Raw genomic sequence first — 12,664 nt, forward strand, 5'->3', positions numbered from 1 at the left:
AGAAGTACAGAATTTGACCAGTTAATTTCATAACCTGCCAGATCACTGAATTCATCAAATAACTAGTGTTGATCACGAATATTCGAATTGCGAATATTAATCGCGAATATCGGCACTTCGAGAATTCGCGAATATTTCGAATTTCGCAAAATATATTCGTAATTGCGAATATTCGATTTTTTGTGAAAATACCAGTTCATGCGAATTTTTATGCGAAAAATTGTATGCGAATTTTCGCAATCACGAAAATAATGCCTGGAGATCATGAATTTGCGAATTCTCGAATATATGGCGAATATTCGCCCAAATATTCGCGACATATCGCAAATTCGAATATTGCCCCTGCCGCTCATCACTACAAATAACTGGATAACCCGGGGCATTACCCTACATCCAGCTTTTAAGTATATTAGGATATCGCCCGCATACAAACTGATCTAATCTTTGGCCCCACCTCTCCCGAATCCCTCTATCCCGTCATTCATTCTACTTTGCAGGCTAAGGGTAGCATGAAGATTGCAAAGAGCAAGGGTGAAAGTGGGCAACCCTGCCATGCTGTAAATGAATGGGAGGGGAGCTAACTCCATTAATGTTAAGTCTAGCAGTGGGCTGACAGTATAGTAATCGTGTCAGGGAGATAAAATTATTACCCAGGTTCATCCGCACCATTATCTGCCAGAGAAAGACCCACTGCACCCTGTCAAAGGCCTTCACCGCGTTCAAGTACAGGATGAAGTGGTCCCCCCCGACCATCTGTACATTTAAAAACTCTCTCCGAATAATAGCCTGGATTTGCCGTCTGGGGATAAAACCTGTTTGGTACTGGTGGATCAAACTTCATATTACTTTAAGTCGATTAGTCAACAGTTTTGCTGTAATCATGTAATTTGTATTAAGTAGTGATATGGGTCTATACGATCCAATATCGCTACCATGTTTGCATTTTTTCAAAATTAATATGACTGAGGCCTCCCTTAATGATGGAGGTAGTCTCCTGGAAATATGAGACTCGTTTAGTACTTGTAATAATCGGGGTAGTAACACTGCATTATAACAATTATAAATTGCAAAGGGAAGACCATCCATACCTGGAGTTGAATTCCCCTTGATGCTAAATAGAGCTTCCTGCAAATTGCTCATTTGGATAGAATTCAACATAGCTACATCCTGTTCAGATAGAGTAGGAATATCGATCTGACTGAGATATAACTCTATACTCTTCTCTTTGCCGCTTATCTCAGATTTATATAAGGCCGAAAAGTATCCAACAAATTTATACTCAATTCGAACTAAGTGATGCATAATCTGCCTGGAACTCATTCTAATCTGTTTAATTTTGTTGCAACACCGTTGATTTGCAATTATTGAGGAGAGTAATTTCCCAGTATTGTCTTTGGTGTTGGAAAAACAACTAATGCTGTGCCTTATTAATCATAAAGTTTTATATTAATCGTTGGCTTCTTTTAACTGGAGCAGGATTTGCTCCTCATTATTTTTTTATAACTGCTGCCCCCAAACCCTTAAGCCTCTCCTCCAAAAACATCTCTTTTTTTTTTAGAAAACTCTGCTCGCTTCTGACTAATTTTACTGTAATATAGTCCCCGAACAAATGCTTTCAGTGCATCCCACATAAAGTGAATATGAGTACCTCTAGGTCAGGGTAAAGAGCAGATATCATCACCCCTTCTGACAGTAAACTACTCCAGGAAAACTACGTGACAAGGCATCTGCCTTGACGTTCTTAACCCCAGGACGATAGGCAACAGTGAAATTGAATCTAGTGAAAAACAAAGACCATCTGGTTCGGTCGGGTTCAATTGTTTAGGGTTCAATCGTTTAGCCGACTCCAGGTAAGCCACGTTTTTATGATTTGTGAACGCCGTGATCTGATGAATTGCCCCTTCCAACCAATTATGCCATTCCTCAAAAGCCAACTTAATGGCCAGTAACTCTCTGTTCCCCCAGAAAATCTGTCCGGGAGGGCAATTTTATGCTCCAGATAGGCCTGGTCTCCACCGCTACCACTAGGACCAACAGCCTGTGATTTCTGCATCTGTGAGACGGTCGTGCGGCGTTCAGCTACCTCCAAAGATAGAACTTGCAGTTGACCAGCCAGTGCAGCCATAGGATGCATGGCTGCACACAAACAAAAAATGACGGTTTTGGTGGTTTATTCTGTCTTGTTTCGATGTAGGAGGGAAACACCACACCGAGCATAGGAGGAAAGGGGGGCACAGGGAATCAGGCCTGAGAACTAGGGAAGGAGAATGGACACCTCCTAGTTAAAACCCTAACCAAAATCCTGACTGATTACCAGTATAATAAGACCCCAAAGGTAAGTGAGTTAATATGCAGGAATACTTAGAGTCCTTTCAAGCCCTATAGGACCCTCGTACTACCTGTTCCTTCAAAAGAAAGGACAAACAGGAGTCTCCTACAGGCCTAATACAAACAATAGGGAAATGCAACACACAGAACCCAAATAAAATACAAAAGGGAAAGGAAAGACTTAACTTCAAAGGAGCAATAAAAGCACCAGGAACTCCACCATGATCCACACACCAGCTGTCCACAACTGAAACTGAAGCTATAAAACGCATAGCATTGAGGGAGAAGCAACAATAAATAAGGAAGGGTAAGTGACCCTAATAGCCACACCTGGGGAAAGAAGGTGTAGCAAGCACCAGAAACAACACAGATGTCATTTGTTCCAAACTGAAAACATGCCAGATCAAACCATGTGTTGCCAGTCTCTCCAATCTCCTGCCACCTGTCACGGGAACATCCGTGAGAGACATACTCTACTAGCTCTATTAATGGCGAAATACCCAACTAGTACTATTATTAAGGACACACTCTACTAGCGCTATTGATGGAGAAATATTAATGGGGACATACTCTACTACTACTATTAATAGTAGCAAACTCTACTAGCACTATTAATGAGGACGTACTCTACTAGTGCTATAACTAATGACATACTTTGCTAGCACTATTAATGGGCACATACTTTACTAGTCCTATTAATGGGGACATACTCTAATATTGCTATTGATGGGGACATACTGTACTAGAACTAATAATGGGGACATACTCTACCAGCACTATTAATGGGGATGTACTCTACTAGTGTTATTAATGGGGACGTACTCTAGTAATGCTATTAATAAAGACATACTTTAGTAGTGCTATTAATAGGAACATACTCTACTACCGCTATTAGTGGGGAAATGCTATACTTACTATTTGATGGTATATTGCACTAGAGCTATTAATGGGCACATACTCTACTAGTACCATTGATGTGGACATACTCAACTAGTGCTATGAGTGGGGTCATGCTCTACTAGTGCTATTAATGGCGACATACTACACTATTACTATTAATAGAAACACACTCTACTAGACTATTAACGTGGACATACTTTACTACTATTATATGAAGACATACTTTATCAGCAGTATTAATGACAACATACTCTGCTAGCACTGTTAATGGGGATGTACTGTGCTAGTATTATTAACCAAGACATAATCTAGAAGCATTATCAAAGGTAAGATGAGAAGCGGCCTCGGGTTCCACCGCAATTAATGGTACCTGGGAGTCAATCTCCGTTCAGTCTCTTGCCACACACTGTCAGCGGTGGTCAGCCTTCCAGAGACGAAAAGTAGTAAATCAAACCATACGGAGAAATGAAATAGGGCGGCACTCACCAGTGTAGTTTAAATGGTTGCTATATTCCACGATTGCAGAGGACGGCATCGGGCAGGACGCCAAGCGCTTCACACAGGTGGACAAGCGACGGGCGTTTTGCGCTGAACGCGCTTCGTCAGGCTGTTACGTCAGGGCGCAAATGCGCTCCACCTTTAAGCTCAGAGTAAATACAACACCTGTGTGACTAGTGACGCTACCCTGATGCTCCTCCAATGTACAACCAGACAAGGAAAGTAAATACACAGAACATCAATAAACAATGGATAATACCTGCACAAGTTAAGGAGGTGCTTATAGGAGCATGCTGAGGTCTATTCTATCATTCAAGCCCAGTTCTTCCGCTGCTTAGGTGCGGAGAATCCACCTGGCCTCCCGTTGTAGCAGGAGCTGGTGTCTATCGCCCCCATGTGGAGGAGCCTGTACCACCTCTAGCCCTGAAAAAGACAGATAACTAGTATCACCTCCATGTACCTTTCTGAAATGCTCTACCACTCTGGGGCACCCTTTGCCAGAGGTTATGGGGTTCACATGTTCTCTTACACGTTCATTTAAGCATCTGATTGTTTTGCCAATATAAAATCGTCCGCACCCCTGCAACATCAATGAATTTTTTGCAAGCATTGTACTTGCATTGGGAGCAATTGCCGCATCTAAAGTTACCAATAGGTCTATTAATTGTTAACCATTGACTTGAACACAAAGGAGCTAATCTACTCCTAACTAGCTTATCCCTTAGTGTATGACTCCTCCTAAAGGACACTAGTGGTTTCTGCTCAGTTATCTTATTGAGTGTACTGTTCCGTTTAAAAAAATACCAGTTCCTAAAGATGGCGGAGTGAATCTGATCCGCCATTGGGCTGAACTTGAAGGAAAAGGCAAATCTGCCCACATCCGACCCGCCTTGGTCCAACCCAGACGCTTTTGTCAGTTTTCTCCTTGTTTTATAACTTTTTTGTAACAGATCTCTCTGAGAGAAAGTCCTCTCAACCTTCTCCATATCTTTGCTAACCTCCCTTTCTGGATACCCTCTTGCTATCAATCGTTGTTTAAGTTCGCCTGTCGTCGATAACCCTCTAGCTCACTGTTGATCCTGCGTAACCTGATTAATTGCCTGTACGGCAATGATTTCTTAACTGTTCCTGGATGGAAGCTGTCATGGCGGAGCAAGGAGTTGGTTGTCGTGGGCTTACGAAAGCCCTCCGTGACCAACCCGTCGCCCTTCGCCAGGACAACCACATCCAGGAACCCCAATCTTGCTCCCCAAAATTGAGGGTGAACCTCATTCCCATGTCGTTCCTATTCAAGTACTGGACAAACTCCTCACACTGTTCCTTAGTTCCGGACCACACAATGAAGACGTCATCAACAAAGCGTAAAAAAACTCTGAGATACCATAAAAAGGGATTCACCACAGAAAACACAAACCTGTCTTCCAGTCTCGCAAGGTACATATTAGCAAAGTACATGAGACTGGGGTCCCCATTGCCGTTCCTAGCTTTTGTCTAAACCATTCATTGCCAAATCTAAAAGCATTATTTGTAAGGATGAAGTGCAGGGACCCACAGACAAAATCACAGAAGAGATCACTCTTCCCCACATTCCGTAAGATGGCTCAGATCGCCTCTACACACGCAACATGAGGAATGCGGGTGTAGAGGCTCTCCATATCCAAGGACACCAACTGGTAGTCTGCTTGCCACTGTACCTCACCCAGAGACAACAAAAAATCATTGGTGTCCCTAAGATAGTCAGGAGCGCTAGGAAGTAATGGTCTGAGGAGCCAGTCGACGTACTTCGATAAGGGTTCAGTCACTGAGCCAACCCAAGAGATGATAGGACGTCCTGGGGGCTGACTCAGTGACTTGTGGATCTTAGGAAGGAAGTACCAACAGGGTTTTGAGGGGAATGTGGGTACAAGTTTGTCAACCATGTTCTCACCCAAGAAGCCTCTTGCCACGTAACTGCGGACAAAATACTCCAGCTGATGTTTGATGTCTAAGGTGGGGTCACCCCGTATCAATTCATATGTGTCGACATCCCTGAGTTGTCTAAGGGCTTCATTAATATAGTACTCCCTCGACAATAGAACCACATTGCCCCCCTTGTCCGCCGGTTTTGCTATGATGTCATCCTGTGCACTGAGCCAGTCTAGAGCTACCTGCTCCTCCTTACTGACATTATTTTGTGCTCTAGGATACATGACAGCACGTATGTCCTTCACCTGATGGTGGAAGATATCAATGTTGGTTCCGGCGGGCATCGGGGGGCAAAATGTGGACCTAACACCACCAGAAAAGGTGGATATACCCTCTGCTGCTGCTTCCTTGATCAACAAACTGTCATCAGAGAGATCTAGTTCAGTTGCATCAAACTTAGTAGATACAAATAAAGCCAATGGGTCAGGACAGACAGGTTGTTGCCCTTCTGTTCTAGGGACTGTTCTCTGAGGTACATGGTCAAACATTTTGTACAAGTACAATTTTCTAACGGCTTTAAATAAATAAATCTCGACATATTCTGGGGACAGGGACATATTCTGCTAGTTCTATGAATAGGGGAGTATGACCTAGTACTAGTACTATTAACGGGGACATACTCTACTAGACTATTAATGGGGACATACTCTATTAGCACTATTATTTTATCAACAATATTAATGAAAACATACTCTACTAGAACTGTTTATGGGCATGTACTCTACTAACATTATTAACCAATACATAATCTACTACTACTACTACTATTAATAGTAGCATACTGTACTAGCACTATTAATGGAGATTTACTCTACTGGCACTATGAAGGTGGACATATTGTACTAGTGCTATTTTTTGGGATATTCTCTACTAGTCCTATTAATGGGGACATACTCTACTAACACTATTATTGAAGACATATTTTATCAACAATATTAATGAGAACATACTCTACTAGAACTGTTAATGGGGATGTACTCTTCTAGCATTATTAACCAAGACATAATCTACTACTACCACTACTACTACTACTATTAATAGTAGCATACTGTACTAGCACTATTAATGGAGACATACTCTATTGGCACTAGGAATGTGGACATACTGCACTAGTGCTATTTTTTGGGACATTCTCTACTAGTTCTATTAATTGGGGACATACTCTATTAGTGCTATTAATGGGGACATACTCTACTAGTGCTATTAATGGAGACATATTCTACTGGCACTATGAATGTGGACATACGGAACTAGTGCTATTAATGGGGACATACTCTACTAGCGCTTCTAATGGGGACATACTATACTAGTGCTATTAAAGGGGACAAACTCTACTAGCACCCTTATTGGGGACATACTCTACCAGCAGTATTAATGGGGATATATTCTACTAGTGCTATTATTAAGGACATACTATACTAGTGCTATTAATGAGGATATATTCTACCAGCACTATTAATGGGCTCATACTTTACTGATGCTATTAATTGGCGCATACTCTACTAATGTGATTAATGGAAACATACCATTAATGGGGTCATACTGTACTAGCACTATTATTAAAGACATATTTTATCAGCAATATTTATGAGAAAATGCAATGTTAATGGGGATGTAGTCTACTAGCATAGTAGACATAATCTACTACTACAATTAATAGAAGCATACTGTACTAGCACTATTAATGGAGACATACTCTATTGGCACTATGAATGTGGATATATGGTACTTGTGCTATTTTTGGGGACATTCTCTACTAGTACTAATAATGGGGACATACTTGACCAGTTCTATTAATGGGGACATACTATACTAGTGCTATTAACAGGGACATACTCTACTAGCGCTAATGGGGACATTCTCTAGTAGTACTATTAATGGGGACATACTCTATGAGCCCACGTTCTTCTTAATATTGTCTGTAGATTGGCATGAGACACTGTACCTGTGTGAAATGGCGATGTGTTAAGACACTTATGAACATGATGGTTAGGAATGTAATAGCCAGAAAGAGCTTATGCTTCGAATTTTCGAACGTCATCTTCGGATTGGCTCTGTAAGACATATTTTCAGTATTTTGTTATTACATTTTAATAATACATTTTGCTTATGAATGTTACATTCAGGATTTTTCCAATTACTTATATACTATGTGTATCAATTGCTTGCAATTTTTAAGTCCTCTGCTTACTGTCATGGAATAGAAACACTAATATTACATCCTGAGAGTGCAGTCTATAAAAGGGAATATGAATTATTAATATTTTGGGTTAGTATCAATAATTAATATTCATAAATAGGCATGAATCTTCTATTGATAAGTCCGCCTATTTATACTAAAAAAAATGTTGCCATACTTCTTCCTGAACTATGTGCGAATTACCACTATGGTGGCGACTACTACAATAAATGACTATACGCTGTACTATGAAGAATAACATATTTATTACACAATAACAAGTCTACAGTATAATTATTGCTATAACTATATATATTTATATCAATGGACATATAAATATATATTCTTATAGCATACAGTAATATATTTACAACACTACAATACACCTAACTACACTAAACACAATGCAATTGTGAGAGATAGGCTTTATTTCTCTCTCTATATACACTACGTGCAGAATTATTAGGCAAATGAGTATTTTGACCACATCATCCTCTTTATGCATGTTGTCTTACTCCAAGCTGTATAGGCTCGAAAGCCTACTACCAATTAAGCATATTAGGTGATGTGCATCTCTGTAATGAGAAGGGGTGTGGTCTAATGACATCAACACCCTATATCAGGTGTGCATAATTATTAGGCAACTTCCTTTCCTTTGGCAAAATGGGTCAAAAGAAGGACTTGACAGGCTCAGAAAAGTCAAAAATAGTGAGATATCTTGCAGAGGGATGCAGCACTCTTAAAATTGCAAAGCTTCTGAAGCGTGATCATCGAACAATCAAGCGTTTCATTCAAAATAGTCAACAGGGTCGCAAGAAGCGTGTGGAAAAACCAAGGTGCAAAATAACTGCCCATGAACTGAGAAAAGTCAAGCGTGCAGCTGCCAAGATCCCACTTGCCACCAGTTTGGCCATATTTCAGAGCTGCAACATCACTGGAGTGCCCAAAAGCACAAGGTGTGCAATACTCAGAGACATGGCCAAGGTAAGAAAGGCTGAAAGACGACCACCACTGAACAAGACACACAAGCTGAAACGTCAAGACTGGGCCAAGAAATATCTCAAGACTGATTTTTCTAAGGTTTTATGGACTGATGAAATGAGAGTGAGTCTTGATGGGCCAGATGGCTAGATTGGTAAAGGGCAGAGAGCTCCAGTCCGACTCAGACGCCAGCAAGGTGGAGGTGGAGTACTGGTTTGGGCTGGTATCATCAAAGATGAGCTTGTGGGGCCTTTTTGGGTTGAGGATGGAGTCAAGCTCAACTCCCAGTCCTACTGCCAGTTTCTGGAAGACACCTTCTTCAAGCAGTGGTACAGGAAGAAGTCTGCAAGGTAAGAAAAACATGATTTTCATGCAGGACAATGCTCCATCACACGCGTCCAAGTACTCCACAACGTGGCTGGCAAGAAAGGGTATAAAATAAGAAAATCTAATGACATGGCCTCCTTGTTCACCTGATCTGAACCCCATTGAGAACCTGTGGTCCATCATCAAATGTGAGATTTACAAGGAGGGAAAACAGAACACCTCTCTGAACAGTGTCTGGGAGGCTGTGGTTGCTGCTGCACGCAATGTTGATGGTGAACAGATCAAAACACTGACAGAATCCATGGATGGCAGGCTTTTGAGTGTCCTTGCAAAGAAAGGTGGCTATATTGGTCACTGATTTGTTTTTGTTTTGTTTTTGAATGTCAGAAATGTATATTTGTGAATGTTGAGATGTTATATTGGTTTCACTGGTAAAAATAAATAATTGAAATGGGTATATATTTGTTTTTTGTTAAGTTGCCTAATAATTATGTACAGTAATAGTCACCTGCACACACAGATATCCCCCTAAAATAGCTAAAACTAAAAACAAACTAAAAACTACTTCCAAAAATATTCAGCTTTGATATTAATGAGTTTTTTGGGTTCATTGAGAACATGGTTGTTGTTCAATAATAAAATTAATCCTCAAAAATACAACTTGCCTAATAATTCTGCACTCCCTGTAATGTGAACATCCTGTATTATCCTATCCTTTCTGTCCACTAGATGGCAGCAAAACGGGTTTAGAGCCACATGTGCATTTCTTTGTTTCACAGTCACTGGGCAAAGGGGAGGGGGAGTTAAGTTTCTATTTTCAAAAGTGCCAATGAAACTCAGGGATAAAGTTGGCAGACTACTCCCTTTTTGTCACAGAGCCAATAACCTTTCTTTAAGGACCACCCTTTTTGTCTACCTCACATCTCCTATATAAGTGTATGTTACATAAATAAAGGATGGCATATTTTTCATTAAACCAGCCTGTATTGGTCTCATTGAAAAAGCTGTATGAGCTCATACTTACAATCCTAATTGATTTGGCACAACACAAAGAAGAGAATCGCATGAATTGCAATAACACAATATCTTACACAATTACACTTCCACTTTCTAAATATCACACTTACACACACACTATTAGCAGCAGCGCTCACCCACCTGTCTACACACTGTCCCTATTGGGAAAACAAGGGGGAAATGCAATACAGGGGTTATCCGGCGGTAGTGGCACTGCAAGGGTTAAATACAATGCAGGCAGGGGGTATAGGAAGGGATGCAGCTGTGAGCTGCAGGGAGTGGCACTGCAAGGGTTAATGCAGGCCAGGAATAATGCTGGGGCTGCTGGGAATGCAGGGGTCAATGATTGCAGGATCAGGGATATTGGTAATAAGGTTATTGGTGGCATAGGGTAAAGGGTTAAGCAGGGGTTTATGCGTTGGAGGTATAGGGTACTCAGATATCCAGGGGTTAATTGCTTGTCTCCAGGGGCTGTTCATCGTCTTGGAGATGATTCTCTTCATGGCATGTTGTACTGCTTTCTCCTCCTTCCCCTTCTTCTTCCTTTCTTCTGAGGGCGGCTTGGGTTAACTTGTCTCCCTGAGTACAGTGCCGTTAGGCTATTTAAACCCAGCGGCACTCGCTCCTGCACCAACGCCTGCAGGCAGGTCCTTGTGGGCTGGCGCGGTGATATGACGTCACCGCACCAGCCCGCGTGTGCTGGCTCGTGCTTCCAGGCAGAGAGATGCTTTGATCCTCCCGCCTGTGAAGAGATCGCATATGTCTGGCGCTAATTACAGCGCTAGAGGTACATCAAATTAAGGGGCAGGGGAGCTCTTTGTTCTCCTGTCCCTGTTATACAAAACATCTCTGGCTCTGCCAGAAATGTTATCAAAAGGCAGAGGATCTCTATTTATCCTCTGTCTTTTGAAGTGACCACCACTGGACATAATTGTTCAGTCATCTAGGAGGCATCATCTGGGGATGGGGGGCGGGGGGACTGTGCTTGGGGCACATCGTTTTGGCCATATATATATATATATATATATATATATATAGTCGTGGCCAAACGTTTTAAAAATTACATAAATATTGAAAATTGGAAAAGTTGCAGCTTAAGTTTTTATAATAGCAATTTGCATATACTCCAGAATGTTCTGAAGAGTGATCAGATAAATTGCATAGTCCTTCTTTGCCATGAAAATTTACTTAATCCCAAAAAAAACTTTCCACTGCATTTCATTGCTGTCATTAAAGGACCTGCTGAGATAATTTCAATAATCGTCTTGTTAACTCAGGTGAAAATGTTGACGAGCACAAGGCTGGAGATCATTATGTCAGGCTGATTGGGTTAAAATGGCAGACTTGACCTGTTAAAAGGAGGGTGATGCTTGAAATCATTGTTCTTCCATTTTTAACCATGGCGACCTGCAAAGAAACGCGTGCAGCCATCATTGCGTTGCATAAAAATGGCTTCACAGGCAAGGATATTGTGGGTACTAAGATTGCACCTCAATCAACAATTTATAGGATCAACAAGAACTTCAAGGAAAGAGGTTCAATTCTTGTTAAGAAGGCTTCAGGGCATCCAAGAAAGTCCAGCAAGCTCCAGGATCGTCTCCTAAAGAGGATTCAGCTGCGGGATCGGAGTGCCACCAGTGCAGAGCTTGCTCAAGAATGGCAGCAGGCAGGTGTGTGCGCATCTGCACGCACAGTGAGGAAAAGACTTTTGGAAGATGGCCTGGTGTCAAGAAGGGCAGCAAAGAAGCCACTTCTCTCCAAAAAAAAAAAGCAGGGACAGATTGATCTTCTGCAGAAAATATGGTGAATGGACTGCTGAGGACTAGGGCAAAGTCATATTCTCCGATGAAGCCTCTTTCCGATTGTTTGGGGCATCAGGAAAAAGGCTTGTCCAGAGAAGAAAAGGTGAGCGCTACCATCAGTCCTATGTCATGCCAACAGTAAAGCATCCTGAGACCATTCGTGTGTGGGGTTGCTTCTCATCCAAGGGAGTCGGCTCACTCACAATTTTGCCCCAAAACACATCCATGAATAAAGAATGGTACCAAAACACCCTCCAACAGCAACTTCTTCCAACAATCCAACAACAGTTTGGTGAAGAACAATGCATTTTCCAGCACAATGGAGCACCGTGCCATAAGGCAAAAGTGATAACTAAGTGGCTCGGGGAACAAAACTGACATTTTGGGTCCTGGCCTGGAAACTCACAGATCTTAATCCCATTGAGAACTTGTGGTTAATCCTCAAGAGGCGGGTGGACAAACAAAATCCCACTAATTCTGACAAACTCCAAGAAGTGATTATGAAAGAATGGGTTGCTATCAGTCAGAAATTGGCCCAGAAGTTGATTGAGAGCATGCCTAGTCGAATTGCAAAGGTCCTGAAAAAGAAGGGCCAACACTGCAAATACTGACTCTTAATGCATGCATAAATATCATGTAATTGTCGATAAAAGCCTTTGAAATGTAT

The 12,664-nt window shown here is 41.6% G+C and overlaps 1 protein-coding gene across 2 annotated transcripts in view; it reads right to left on the reverse strand.

Moving 5' to 3' along the window:
- The window catches only part of LOC122942445 (NXPE family member 1-like), a 295,878-nt gene that overhangs the window by 83,874 nt on the left and 199,340 nt on the right, over nt 1–12,664 (reverse strand). For both annotated transcript variants that reach the window (XM_044300072.1, XM_044300073.1), the window contains one exon: nt 7,637–7,745. In XM_044300072.1, coding sequence (XP_044156007.1) covers nt 7,637–7,745 — 109 coding nt within the window. The remainder of the gene's footprint in view (nt 1–7,636; nt 7,746–12,664) is intronic.

This window comes from Bufo gargarizans, chromosome 6, assembly GCF_014858855.1.
Source record: "Bufo gargarizans isolate SCDJY-AF-19 chromosome 6, ASM1485885v1, whole genome shotgun sequence".
Classification (NCBI taxonomy): domain Eukaryota; kingdom Metazoa; phylum Chordata; class Amphibia; order Anura; family Bufonidae; genus Bufo; species Bufo gargarizans.